Genomic DNA, 14,965 nt, shown 5'->3' with positions numbered 1-14,965 from the left:
GTGTGGTGACGAGTATATAAACGTCGGTGTCAAGCATGCCCGTGAGTCTTATACTATGATTGATGTGACCCCGTTTCGTATTGTTCATACTTTATATGATGATTTTTATTGTTGAACAAGACTTGTGGAAGTATTACTAGTAATTGAACATTGTAGAGCGTTGGCTCAAGTTGAGAATTGAGTTGTGAAGTAATTGTGGAAAAGAGAAGAGGTTTATGATATTGTCTCTCTTGTCGGGATGTTATTGCTTTTGATATTATCTCCCTTACGGGATGTTATTACTTATGCTATTGTTCCCTTGTCGGGATATTGTTATTATGATATTCCCTTGCCGGGACCCTATTGTGATTTTATTGATTCTCTTGCCCGTATTGCTTTGTGATTGTTGCTTGGGTAAGGAAGAGTGTAAAAGCACGAAGGGCGATGTCGTGCATGATATTTGTGAGAGAGTGTTAATGCACGAAGGGTGATGCTTTGCCGATATTGTGAGAAAAAAGCACGAAAGGTGATGCCGTGCCGTACGATGTACAATGCCATGCCATGATATGAGTGATAATGCACGAAGGATCATTCCGTGCCATGATTATGTGAGGTAAAAGCACGAAGGGTGATACCGTGCCGATTATATTGATTCTTATGGTGAGGACGAGAGTAAAAGCACGAAGGGTGATGCCGTGCACTTGTCTTTGATTTCCTTATTCTTGCTTACAGTTGAATTTTCGTGTTCCTTTCACTTCTTTACTGAGATTTTGTTTGTACATGATATTCCCCGCAACATGTTTCCCCTTCCCATCTTTAACTGATAGTTTTTGTCATTATTACTTGTTGTATATGATATAGCTGCATAAGTTAATTTGGTAGTCTTGTCCTAGCCTCGTCACTACTTCGTCGAGGTTAGGCTAGGCACTTACCAGCACATGGGGTCAGTTGTGCTGATACTACACTCTGCACTGTGTGCAGATCCCGGTACTGGAGCATACGGACCTTAGCTTTGGGTTGCTACCTTCAGTCCATCAGGCAACCCGAGGTAGTCCTGCAGGCGTCCGCAGGCCTTGGAGTCTCCTTCTATCTTTCCTTACTGTTTCTTTTATGTATTTCAGAAACAACTTTGTGTTTATCTTTCAGACCCCTATTTGTAGTATTCCTAGATAATCTGTGAGATTGTGACACCAATTCTAGGTAGCTTTTGTTTATGGATTTGTACCGGTATTATTTTAAATTGTTATATTTCATTCTTCCGCTTTATTATTTCCGTTGTTTATAAAATATTAACTCACAATTGTTAAGGGATTAAAAATGAAAAGGGTTAAATAATTGTAATGATTGGCTTGCCTAGCTTTCACTAGTAGGTGGCTAGGTGTCATCACGACTCCCGAGGGTAAAAATCTGGCACTATAAAAAAAGTGCTTATTACATGGGGATTTTCCAAGGGATAAGATAAAAAAAAATCGCAAGTACTTTGATTTTCTGCGGAATTTCCTACCAAAATAAATCTGTTGGAAAAACCTCTGTAGGTAATTATTACCTAGAAATTAAAATATCCCCAGGTAAATTACCTGGGGATTTTGTATCCCATGTAACTTACTTGCGGATTTATCAGCGAAACATCTCAAAAAAAATCGCAATAATATTTTGGTAAAAATTCGTAAAAGAGGAATTTTCTTGGGAATTTTTGTAGGAAGAAATCCGCATGTAATTCCCCATGAAAATCCTTTCCGTAGGAAATTTTGAGGTGAAAAATTATGGTCGAAAGGGATTTTCTTGTGAATATTTCCGCAAGAAATTTCTTTGAAAAGCCCCAAGTAAAATCCGCAGGAGCACATTTTCGCAAGAAAATTCCCATGAAAATGTTCCACGTAAAACCCCAACAAAGTTCCCAAATAATAATTCGTAGGTAAATCACCATGTAAGATTTCCAATGAAACAAAAGAAATATTTGAAATCCCCAAATCCATGTAATATCATATAATCCTTAATCAAAAACCAAAATATCTCAAATGTGAAACTTAATAGTCTAATGAACATCTCAATCATGATTTGTCACTTTCATTTGTGTTATCAGGGTCAGAACCACTTTCATTCACATTATCGAAGTCATCGTCACTTTCGTTCTCAGATCCTTGATTGTCTTCTTGAGATGATAACTCATCTGAAGATGATGCATTGAAATTCACATACTTCTTCAATAAGTCTAATTCTTTCCTCATCTTTTTATTTTTGCGCCGCTCTTCTTGCAACTGAGCATATAAGTCAGCATTGGAAGCATGCACCTGAGATTTAATTATCTCATCAATTTCTCTTTGTAAAGTAGGTGTTGAATGCTTAAGTGCTTTTACAGGTCGACCCAAAGAATCAAGTCCTGCAATCCTTCCTTTTTTCTTTCCACCAACAGATTGCACCCAAATATCCATTTCACTTAATTGGCTTGTTGAGTTAGTGTCTCCTACCTCAATTGATGCACTTTGAGAAGCTGACAGTTCTTGTTTCTTTTTTTCAAAACTATTCTGCACCAAAATAAGTTATTTGAGATATTATATAGTGCCAATAGAACATCGTTCTCAAGAGAAAAAATTAATAAGGACAAGAATTAACTATTGTTCTCAGGAGAAAAAATATGTAATACAGAGCCCAAAAATGGTGAACCAACTGCTCAAATATAAGGAGTCAAGAAAATAAAAAGAAAACAAATAGCTACCCATATTGTAAGTCAATAATGAAAATAAAGGTTATATCAATTTTCTACCAATTCCATCAAATTTGCATCTTAATCAATAAAGATACCTATCGCTTACTCGTTAGATTATTCACATTATTATGTATCCACTTGTAATCCTTCTTTGGACATAAGAACTAGCAATATGCGTTAGGAATGAAACATCTGAAATAACGCACAAACTAGAATCACTTTATTTTATTTAACTCTTTCGCATGGTTGCAGATTTAGCTGGACTAGGATCTTTATTATTCTCATTGTACTCTACTTTGATGGCCAGTTAGTCACAAAGTACTTGTCAAAATTATAAGTAAAGATAACTAATAACTACAACACCCGCCTTTATATATCATTAACTCCAACAACTAATAAGAAGAAGCACACAGAAAAGAAAGATGAAATTATTTTGTAAAGTTATGTCTATATGAATATGATTTGGAATGATATGACTTTTCGTTGAATGTTCTTTTATATAATGGGATAATCACATATCATTCTTTATAATTTATTAGATACAGTAAGTACACATCTTTTAGTAGATATTAAAGATCAATATTCTAAATGGGAATTAATGACCATGAAGTTATCAACATACCAAAGTTTACCAGAAGCTAGGAAAGCTGACAATTAGTATAAATTAGCACTCAAAAAAGTTGTCATACAAGATCATGAATAAGGAACTTACTTGAACGCTTATAGATTTAGCATGAGTAATCAGTAGCATCTTGTCGCTCCTTGAAGGTCTCTGTGACAATTGTCGAGATAGCATGACCATTAGGAATGAACCTGGAGCATAATTAAAAATAAATACTTTACAGATTTCATGATATCTACACTTAGAAAAGTTAAACATATATACAAAAGTATTTGTTTCATACTTTTCTCCCTTAACTGATATGACTGACCGATCAGATGTGCATAAGTTGGTAGTTGATCCAATAGAGACATCTGGAGTACTAGGAGTACTCGGAGTACCAAGAGTTGCAGGAACTGATGATGTCGAATCACTCATTCTTAACTAAATGCACTTGAAAATCAAATTTACCAAAAAGATCAGTATTGGGACACTAGAATCAGCACTAATCAAATCAAAGAAAGTTCCAATTCATTAGTATATTATGCAATATGTAACATTTATAAGTCATTCAAATAGAATTTGGTAGCAGATTTGAATATACCCAAAAAAAATTAACATACAAGCAGTGATATGCCTTAACAACAACAAAAATCATTATAAGATCAAGTAACTAGTTTTCAAATTTCGTTTCATTTGTCGATACATAACAAAGATGTACAAAACAAATTGCAAAATATAAGTAAAGGAAATCACAAACTACCCAAATTTCTATAGTAATACTAATTTAACTTACTGCCAACTTCATAAAATAGTTCATTCCACATCACATGTTTTAACTTTTTGGTACTATAAAATCTATCTGTCATTATATTATCGATCGGCATCAATTCCTATAAAAATTGACATAAGGCATCATAACACCTTTTGGAAAAATGATGTTCTGCCTTTAGATTCAACAATCGAGCAACGACAGACAATTGTGAATGCCAATGGGAGTTTCCTTTCCAAATTTCTTGTTCTGATGCTTTGAGCATATTATAAAGATTTTTAGTTGTTGGATTCGGGTCCTCTTCCAAGTTTCGGTTATAAGATGGCCCAGCAAAATAACATACATGAGTTAAAATAACATACATGGGTCTTTTAAACCATTAATACAACGCCATTGTATTCTTGAAGAGGAAGGTGTCCAACCCGATCGTGATGGTGCCTCTCGTGAGAACAAGGCCAGCCAATCAACAAAACAGTACATCTCTTTATAATTACTTAATAGGAATAAGTCTAAATCATGGGCAATATAATCTTAAATGCGAAATAACCGTGATAGAACAAGGAAAACCCTCCCAACTCAGCCCGAAATCGGGGTGTCACAAGTCATGAGCTACTACAGAGTTTACTAATATTTTACAAAGTCTGAAATTATCATAAATAACAAAGATAAGGGAGAAAACGGGGCTGCGGACGTCAATAGCTACCTCGTTACTCCTAGTCACCGCCTGGTCTGGAAAGAATCAGCGCTCAGGAGCGAACTCAACTCTGCATGTATCTGCACATATGGTGCAGGGAGTAATGTGAGTACTCCGACCCAATGAGTAATAAAAATAAATAACGACTGAAAACATGAAATCTCATAACGGCACAATATAGCGCTATCCCGAGCAGTAAAATTAGTTATACAATAAAATAGTGAGTATCAGATAATTTTTCTTTTAAAACAGTAAAGACAAATAATTTTCACAGTAAAGATAAATCAAAAGCTTGCCCCTCGAGCTCAATATGTAAATCTCAGTATAGTATCAGCCCCTCGGGCTCACTCCCAACTCACCAGCACACAACATCAGCCCCTCGGGCTCACTCCCAACTCACCACACACAAGCAACGGCCTCTCGGGCCCACTCCCAACTCACCTGGGTACCCTGCGCTCACTGGGGGTGTGTACAGACTCTGGAGGGGCTCCTACAGCCCAAGTGCAATATCAATAGGCCTGAAAGCCTTCACACATCACACACGAGGCCTGAAAGCCTCCTCATATAACACTCGAGGCCTGAAAGCCTCCTCACATCACTCAACATATCCTCACGTATGGCCCTCGGCCTCAATCAGTCCAGAAAATAATCATAAGCCTCTTGGGCATCAGTAAAACAATAGTGCTCAGCTCAACAACATTATAAATATCATTAAATCTCGAGTTGAGTATAAATGTAGCTGAGTTCACAAAATAATATAATTCAATTGGACTGAGTTCAAATAATATTTCAATTCGTGAGGAAAATAGTGATGTAAATTCACAAAAGATTTCAGATAATTGGCACGAAGCCCAAATATGGCAATAAGCCCAATCATAGTGAAAAACAATAAATCTTTATCAATTACGCGGTAAAAATATCAACTGGGATGGACCAAGTCACAATCCCCAATAGTAAATGACCCTGCGCTCGTCATACAACGCGTGTCTCATCTCAACATAGCAGTATGTTGTGCAATCCGGGGTTTCAAACCCTCAGTGCATCATTTAAAATCATTACTCACCTCAAGACGGTCCAACGTCTACTCCGTTATGCCCTTGCCTCTCGAATTTACCTCTTTGCGCGTCGAATCTAGTCAAAACCACAACGAATACATTACAATAGGCTAAGGGAATATAACTCAATCGAAAAGACTCAAAAAATATCGAAATTCACGAAATTCGCAAAACCCGAGCCCCAGGCCCACTTCTCGAAAAATTACAAAAGACACATCACCGGATTCCTCGTCTCGCCACGAGTCCGTACATATAAAATTTACCAAAATCGGAGTTCAAATGAGCCCTCAAATCTTATTTTCAAATCTCTAGGCCTAAATCTTCAATTTACTCCTCAAAAACATGTAATCTAGTCGGATTATTCGATGATAATTCAATATTATTGAGTAGAAATAATCACAAGTGACTTACCTCAAGATTTCCCAAGATTTCTTGCTAAAAATCGCCCAAAATCCGAGCTTGGAAGTCAAAAAAAATGACCAAACTCGGACTGCTGGACATTAAATCTGTCCAGAAATTTTCGGTACTGTTCACGCGGGGGCACTGTTCATGCGCGTGAGGTCACTGTTCACTGTTCACCCGCGCGGGTACTGTTCACTGCTGCAGAAAATACAGCAGCTTTTAAGAAATTTGCAACACAACCATTTTTCACTAAAATGGCTCTAACTCCATCATACAAACTCGGAATTAGACGATTCTTGTTCCTATGTGTCACAAATAATAATACAAACACAACCCTTCAATCGAAACTCAATTCGGAGCTTGTTTACCCAGTTCAATACCCATTTCGCTCGTTAAACAATTAAGTCACATTTCACGTCAAAAACCCAATCGCGACTTGATGAAATTAAACCAAAATTTCCAGATCAGTCCTATAATTCATGATTTAAATTCTGGAAGTCTCGAAATCAAATTTGGATCTCTAGAACTAAAAATTAACCTTTAGATCATACATTTATGCTCAAAACGGCAAAAATCTTCCAAAAATGACCCGTTGGGCATCCGAAACACACCCGAGGCCCCCGGGACCCCGACCAATAATACCAAACTGTCCCAAAATATATTACGGACTTGCTCGAGGCCTCAAATCACATCAAACAACGCTAAAATCATGAATCAACCTCCAATCCAAGTTTTATGAACTTTAGAATTTCAAACTTTTATTTCCGATGCTGAAACCTATCAAATCACGTCCGATTGACTTCAAATTTTGCACACAAGTCCAAAATGACATAACGAAGCTACAGAAATTCTCGGAATTCCATTCCGACCGTCGAATCAAAATTTCACCTATCAACCGGAAATCGCCAAAATACTAACTTTGCCAAAATGAGCTAATTTCTTCACCGGACCTCCAAAATTAATTCCAATTGCGCTCCTAGGCCTTAAATCAACCCCCGAAACTAACCGAATCATCGGAATTCAATTTCGAGCCCTCTAACTCACAAGTCAACGTCCGATTGACTTTTCCAAACTAATTCTTCCTTAAAGAGACTAATTGTCCCATTTCATACCAAACTCAATCCGAATTGACTCAAATTCACCAAGTACACATATTGAAACATGAATAAGCATTTAACGGGGAATACGGGACGAAAATACAGGAAACGACGGTTCGGATCGTTACAGAAGGCCAACACAATATCTCATTTTAAGACACAAAAAAATTAAATTAATTACATACATCACTTCTGCATGGTCAATCCAAACAACTAAAGAGAACTTCTAATAGAGTTCTTATTTGTATATACACCAAAAATTACAAATTAAAAAACCTTCCATATCTCAAAACTCAAATATAAAACGAAATAAAATAAACTATCTCTAAAAGATCACATATCAGTAAAAATTCAAGTGTTCATTTTATTTTACTAGTAGAGAAACTAACTCATTTGGGTCTTTCACTTCGCGTTTTCTCTATTCTAGCATATATGATAAAGACCCACTAAGATATTTTACAAATTTGAAGTATTCAGAGATGGGTCAACGATTATATTCACTTCAACATGCCACTTTGTTCAAGCAAAATACTGAGAATTTAGAAAACCATAGAGTTGAAAAGAACCAAAAATCTGTCTAAATGCTTCTAAATTTATGACCAAATATATTAAAAAAGAGCAAATCAAAGTAAAAGAGGAGATACCAACAACAATAGTATATCGTTGAGAAACTAGAGGTGCTGCCTCAATAAATGGTGTCTCACAACCTTGAAGTAATCGCTTTACCTGACCACAAAATATATAATATGAAATTTAATTTTACAACCAAAACAAAACAAAAAAAGAAAAAGAAAAGAAAAGAAAAAATGAGAGTGAAAGAGGAGATACTTACAAAGGAAAAGCAGTTGACAGAGCACCAAACTACAGAGAAATCGAAGCTTGTTGGTTAAAGAATACTGGTTGAATGTAGTCTACTAATGGTGGTATAGAAGGGTTTTGTGAAAGGAGGCTCTCTGTGGTGATTTCATTTTGGGGGGAAACAAAATATTAGGTCTTTGGACCAAAAGAATTTTGATACGGGCGGTAAAGTAAGGTGGGAAAAGTAAAAGTTAGTCCCAAATTTTTGTGGGATTAATTGACAATTACAAATTTGAGAACGCATTTGGGCATCACAAAAAAAAAGTTCTATTAACTACTACGGAGTATATTTTTTTAATAATATTTGTGACGGAATTTCGCCACACTATTTTGCCGCCAAAATTTCGTGACGGATTATTTTTGTCACAAAATCTTTTCTCTAAATTCCATTACGAATCCATCACAAATCCGTCATAAATAGAATATATGTTAAAGAATTTATTGTTTCCTTAAATTTTCGGGTATGTAAGGGTGATTCATCACAAATCTGCACAACTCCGTCACAAATTTGTGATAGACCTATCTGTCATAAAATTTCCGTCACAATTTTGACATTTTTTAGTGAATAAACCTATACACTTTTGTCTACGATCGAACTTCTTCAATATGTTAATTATCTTCCAAGTTTAAGATAAAATAATTCATTACTATTACTTTTAACTTATTCTCATGCCCTCTGATTAGCTTGGTATTATCTTTTTATTTGCGGTAATATATGCATAGCTAAATTAATAAGCTTAAGAAGTAGAGATAATAAACTTAACCACAAAGAGATAATAAATTTCAAATCGATGCAAAAATAATTCAGCAAGTAATAAAATTCTCAATACAACATATGTAATTTTCAAAGACAGTACTATGACTCAAGCTCGGAGCAAGTAAATCATTATGCAAGAAAAAAGATAAATCTCAGAGTGACGGAATCCTCAGCTAAATCACCAAGAAAAATGTTCTAGTTAAACTCGCAATACACAAATCCCCAGCTAATTATACAAGAAATTAAATCCTCGAGTATTTCGCCATGGAAATATTTAGGTGACACCGCTTCAAGATATTCCCAGGCAATTTCCTCAAGTAAATAAATACGCAGGTCAAAGGTAAATAAATCACACGTAAATCCCTATTAAAGAATTCCTATGAAAATATTCGCAGGTAAAACCCGAACAATAAATCCACAGGTATTTTTCTAGGTACATAAATCCCCTGGTAATTCCCTAGGAAATATTTCCCATGTAAAACCGTAGAAAAATAACCCCAGGTAATTCCCCAGGAAAACTAAATCCTCAGGTACATCCCCATGAAATAATCCGCAGCAAACTCCGCATGACCGTTACCTCGGGAATTTTCTGCCAACTCACAAATGAGAAAAAAAAAACAATTTTACCTACGAATTCACCTACGAATAGAGGATTTGCTGATTAATTCCCCAGGTAATATGTTTGCGCCTAATGGCGCCAAAATTACTTGCGGATTTATCGGGGGAAATTAAATTCGCATGTATAACATTTTATAATTTAAGAATTTTAGATTTTGGCAAGAAAATCCGGAGGTAAATTTGGGGATTTTATCCCTAGGTAAATATCCCCAAGTAATCCGCCTTTTTCTAGTAGTGTGAGTCATGACAAGTTGGTATCAGAGCTCTAGGTTGCTTAGGTCTCACAATTTACGGACAAGCTTAATAGAGTTTGAGGGATCGGTACGAAGACGTATGTATTTATCCCCCAGAGGATACAGAGTTAAGAAAAACTTCAAATCTATTCTTTCCTGTCGTGCGACTTGATTTCTCAACGCTAATTGAACTTTCACTCTGTTATTTTGCAAATGGTGAGAACACATATCGCTTCACCAGCTGACCAGTAGCGCGAGCCCCTAGTAGCAGCTCCTGCGAAGGGCAGAGGTCGAGGCCGTGTTAAGGCCCGAGGCAGAGGTAGGGCTCAGCCTAGAGCTTGAGCAGCAGTACCAGCGGCGGAGCCTCAGGTTGAGTTTGACGATGAGGTTCCAGCCCAGGCAGTTCCAGCATGACCAGCTCAGATCCTAGAGGGGTTCATCGCCACCCCAGTATTTCAGGATGCTTTAGTCCGTCTAGTGGGCTTTATGGAGAGTGTCGCCCAGGCATGCTTGCTTCATGTTGCACCAGCCGTCTCTCAGGCCGGAGGAGGAGCCCAGACTCCTGCTACTCCCACTCCGGAGCAGATGGCTCCCCAGTTTCATACTCCAACAGCTCAACCAGTTGGGTAGTTCTGCCTGGTGTTGTGGCACAGACCGGAGAGGGGCCAGCTATGTCTACTGATGCCTTGTGGAGATTGGACATGTTCACCAAATTTTTTACTACTACTTTTGGTGGTACATCTTCTGAGGATCCCCAGGATTATTTGGACAGCTGTCATGAGGTTCTTCACAACATGGGGATAATGGAGACCAATGGGGTCGACTTTGCTGCTTTTCGTTTGTCTGGATCCGCCAAGATTTGGCGGAGAGATTATTGTTTGGCTAGACCAGCTGGGTCACCAGCTTTGACTTGGGATCAGTTCTCTCAGCTATTTCTGGAGAAGTTTCTTCCTATCACTCGGAGGGAGAACTATCGGAGGCAGTTTGAGCGTCTCCAGCAGGGTTCTATGACTGTTACTCAGTACGAGACCAGATTTATTGACTTGGCCCGTCATGCTCTTCTTATACTTCCCATTGAGAGAGAGAGTGAGAGAGTGATGAGATTCATTGAGGGACTCGTTCAGCCTATTCGATTGCAGATGGCTAAGGAGATGGGGAGCGAGATTTTTATCCAGGATGCGACCAATGTGGCCAGGAGAGTTGGGATGGTTCTATCATAGGGGAGTGGTCAGGGGTCTGACAAGAGGCCTCGTCATTCAGGCCGGTTCAGTGGTGCCTCATCTAGAAGTATGGATTCTTTTGGTAGGGTCCATCCTTCCAGGACATTTCATTCAGCACTTCAGGCTTCTCACGGTGCTCCAGGTGGCTGTGGTTCTCATATGCAGTATTCTGATCAACTTCCCTACAGTGCACCTCCAGCTCCTATCAGTGCACCTCCACTCCAGAGTTTTCAGAGTGGTTATTCAGGCTGTCAGGGTCAGCAGGCTCAGCAGCCAAAGGCTTGTTATATTTGTGGCAATACGAGGCATATTGCTAGATTTTGCCCTCGAGCACCGAGTAGCTCTCAGCATGAGGGTTCCCGTACCATGGTTCAGGCACTGAATGTTCCACCGCCCACCCAGCCAGCTAGAGATGGAGGTAGAGGTGCTAGAGGTGGAGGCTAGCCAGCAGGAGACCGTCCTAGAGAGGTAGTTCAGAGTGGTGGGCCCCAGCCCTAATATTATGCTCTTCCAGCCAGGCCTGAGGCTGAGGCTTCTGATGCAATTATCACAGGTACTGTTCTGGTTTGTAGTAGAGATGATGCTTTAGTTCTATTTGATCCAGGATCTACATACTCTTATGTGTCATCTTATTTTGCACCGTATCTGGTCATGCCTAGTGATTCTTTGAGTGCTCTTATATATGTGTTTACACCGGTAGGTGATTCTATTGTGGTAGATCGTGTCCATCGTTCATGTATAGTTGTGATTGGGGGTCTTGAGACTCGAGTAGATTTGTTACTTTTGGATATGGTTGATTTTGATGTCATATTGGGGATGGACTGGTTATCACTTTACCACGCTATCTTGGACTGTCATGCCAAGACTGTGACCTTAGCCTTGCCGAGTTTACCTCGTATAGAGTGGAGAGGGACTCTTGGTCATTCTATCCGTAGGATTATCTCATATATGAAGGCTCGGCGTATGGTCGAGAAGGGGTGTTTGGCCTATTTGGCATATGTTCGTGATTCTAGTGCCGAGGTTCCTTCTATGAAATCTGTGCCTGTTTTTCGTGAGTTTCCTGAGGTATTTCCTTCAAACCTGCCGGGTATGCCACCCGACAGGAACATTGACTTCTGCATTGATTTGGCTCCGGGCACTCAGCCCATTTCTATCCCGCCGTATCGTATGACCCCGCCTAAGTTGAAAGAATTGAAGGAGCAGTTGCAAGACTTGCTTGATAAAGGCTTTACTAGAGTAACACTTATCATAAAATTTTAGATACAATTACTTTATATGTGATATGATTGTGTAAATATAATGCAGTAAATTAAGCTAGTTGAAATATAGGGCAAGAAGACTCACGAGGGCGTATACATCAAGTACTTGAGGGGGGGAAACATAGAGAATATCCACTTAGGGATGAGCTCAAAGTTGCAATGCCCCATGTTGTTCATGAAATCAATGCAGGTGATGTACGCCCCAAATGCAGTTATAGAAGCAGTTTCAGTGAGTGTAACGGTGAGCAACGGTATAGCAAAGAGCACGAAATATGATATGTGCTCAGCAAACGGATGAATTACAGCTGCGAAAATAATAAAAATATCCTTTTATAAGACCTGATCACAAAATATAAAAAAAAATGATTGTAAAACGGTTTTGAAAGGACAACGTACAAGTGATGGGCTCAGTAACAATGGAGGAATGGTGATGCGAATGATAACGAGAGTAGAAAAAATGGTGGTGCAAAGCTCTATGAAGCCAATAATAGAGAAACTCGACAAAACCAATATGAAGCAAGGCAATCATAACGATGCCATCAGTCCTCCACAAAGGCAAGTGATGAGCTTGTTCCAGTAACAGGTATCCAATATAGTATATCAGTCTATTAAATAGGATCTGATCATCCCTACAAAATCATATATTCAACCTTATATCAGTCATGCCATGTACATTAAATTTGTATTTGCTTGCCTTTTGTTGGATTCCTTTTAGTTAAGAGTCGAAGAACCTAATAAATGGAGTACAAGGTTTAGGTATGCGCCTACCGAGTCCAAAACTAATTTTGTAAGTAAAGCTTATATTATGAGTAGGAGTGGCAAACGGGCGAGTCAGGTTGAATATGGGCGGGTCGGAAACGGTTAATATAAAACAGATAAATTATCCGATCTGACACATATTTAATACAGATAAAAAACGGGCTATCAATGGCTTCTTGAATATGATTATTTTTGGGAGAATTTCTAGTCTCGCAAATTTGAGGAATCCCCAATTTGAGGCTTAAAGTTAAACTCATTGGTTATCCATTTTCTAATTGGATAATATAGCTCTTATCCATGTTTGAGTACTAATGATTAATAATTCATTTGTTTATCCAAATGTCTGATACCCGGTTTGAAGTTCGATTAATCTGGATTTGTGCCGTAAAATTCTACTTTGGAGGTAACACGCTCCCTACCAAAGGCAACACCACTCTTAGGGCTCAACCCAAGACCTTTACTTGAGAATTGAGAAGTACTTACCGCTCCATCATATCCTTTAGTGATATAATAATATCTTAGTGTTAGTGGAGCAAGTAATGTGAAGTTAAAAGTTAAAATAATTACAATAAAATTAACACCTGAGATGAATGAAGGCGTAAGGCTAGGAAGTACATACCAGTTGCTTTCTCTATCAACTTGATCAAATTCGATGCTTTTATCAACAATTCGATTATTATCCTTAGCAGTTCTGTAGCGGGATAGAGATATCCATATCTGGTTGTGAATCACTATCGAGAGTAGAAGTGGGAGTATGATTATGTATACAATGTCCCCGTGTCTTTCATCTTTGCTCATAAAGTTTGTGTATATGCTGTGACCCACAAATGGTGCCAAAACCAAGTACTTCATCCCATACAAATCAATATTGTAAAAAAGTTAGCAGAATCCTTACTATAATAAATTAATGATTAAAACAAAAACAAAAAAGGCACAAAAGAAGAAAAAAAAAAAAAGGTAATGAGTTGCGCGCCAGTGCTAATACCAAAACAGACCGTAATTATTTTGTAGAATTAACGTTATAAAACACTAGCTACGTACTTATCTTAATAAGAAAATAGTACAATGTTTTCCTGGAACTTGTCACCTTTAATAAATCTTTATTAAAGATAAAAAGGCTCCAAAGAATTATTTTTTTCTCTTTTGGCCAACCGTACATCTCCCTAGCTAGCTCCTGTATGAACATTTTTTCCAAAGAAATGATACGGAAAAGAATAGGCAAAACACAAACTATTAAACACAATATAATCTTCTCGTTATGTTGGACTGGAAGAACTCAGTGCAATGTCGTAGACATATGATGCATTAAAGGAATAGGGTATTTCCAACAACAGTGGAAGAAAGAAGAGAATCAAGTTGTTAAGCTACTTTGACAAAAATTGGGATCAGAGGCGGATCCAGGATTTAAATTATATGAGCTCAATTTTAATATTTTTAACATTGAACCCATTATAATATGGGTTCATATCTACTATTTTTGCAATTTTAGTAAATTTTTACATACAAATTTTGACTCCGCATTGAAAGTTATGAGTTCAGTTGAACCCGTAAGTTATACACTACATCCGCCTCTGATTGGGATTTGAACTTTATGGATTCAAGTTTGAGATTTTATGACGTTCTGTTTGATTTATTCGGTTCAGATTCTACTATTTGTACTTTAGTTAATTTTCTGTATCCGCCTTTGCCTGAATATATATATACTTACTTTAACAATATAACATATTGACGGCAAAAGAATAACGGGGAAAAAATAATTGGGGAATTCAAGAAAGAGTACCTTGAAATTTCCAAGAAATGTCCATGGCCAATCAGTGATAATGCCCGGTTTAGAAGCCATGCTTTTGTACAGCTTCTTCTTCGAAAAATAAAGTACTTGTTGTTTTGGCCACCTTGTTCTTCCTCTGTGTTCTCTTAAAAGCCTTTGTTTCCACTGCATTATATAGAGAACTCT

The 14,965-nt window shown here is 37.7% G+C and overlaps 1 protein-coding gene across 15 annotated transcripts; it reads right to left on the bottom strand.

Annotated features, from left to right (window-relative positions):
• Positions 1-1,933: 1,933 nt before the first annotated feature.
• LOC107782905 (very-long-chain aldehyde decarbonylase CER1-like) lies at positions 1,934-14,965 on the bottom strand. Of its 15 annotated transcripts, XM_075257048.1 has the most exons (10): positions 14,792-14,946; positions 13,631-13,857; positions 8,140-8,260; positions 7,952-8,033; positions 6,220-6,408; positions 5,817-5,884; positions 4,763-4,833; positions 3,592-3,740; positions 3,399-3,499; positions 1,934-2,504 (listed from the first exon to the last, which is right to left on the bottom strand). In XM_075257048.1, the coding sequence occupies exons 8-10, from the start codon at positions 3,659-3,661 to the stop codon at positions 2,031-2,033; spliced, it is 645 nt and encodes a 214-aa protein (XP_075113149.1). In that variant the 5' UTR covers positions 3,662-3,740; positions 4,763-4,833; positions 5,817-5,884; positions 6,220-6,408; positions 7,952-8,033; positions 8,140-8,260; positions 13,631-13,857; positions 14,792-14,946; the 3' UTR covers positions 1,934-2,030. The 15 variants fall into 15 exon arrangements, with proteins under 15 accessions (XP_075113149.1, XP_075113145.1, XP_075113151.1 ...); XM_075257044.1 differs by lacking the exon at positions 6,220-6,408; XM_075257050.1 differs by lacking the exon at positions 6,220-6,408 and having other exon boundaries at positions 7,956-8,033.

This window comes from Nicotiana tabacum, chromosome 7 (genome assembly GCF_000715075.1).
Source record: "Nicotiana tabacum cultivar K326 chromosome 7, ASM71507v2, whole genome shotgun sequence".
In the NCBI taxonomy this organism is placed as follows: Eukaryota; Viridiplantae; Streptophyta; class Magnoliopsida; order Solanales; family Solanaceae; genus Nicotiana; species Nicotiana tabacum.
This window is presented reverse-complemented; position numbering and strand designations above follow the sequence as displayed.

What these genes read in the sequence shown, in the direction of transcription:
- LOC107782905 (XM_075257042.1), bottom strand. Translation starts at nt 14,950, where the DNA reads ATGCAGTGGAAACAAAGGCTTTTAAGAGAACACAGAGGAAGAACAAGG. An exon ending in CATTTCTTGGAAATTTCAAG is followed by an intron (nt 13,858 to 14,791) that starts GTACTCTTTCTT and finishes TATGGGATGAAG; the next exon opens with TACTTGGTTTTGGCACCATT. An exon ending in GTTGATAGAGAAAGCAACTG is followed by an intron (nt 12,882 to 13,630) that starts GTATGTACTTCC and finishes ATGATTTTGTAG; the next exon opens with GGATGATCAGATCCTATTTA.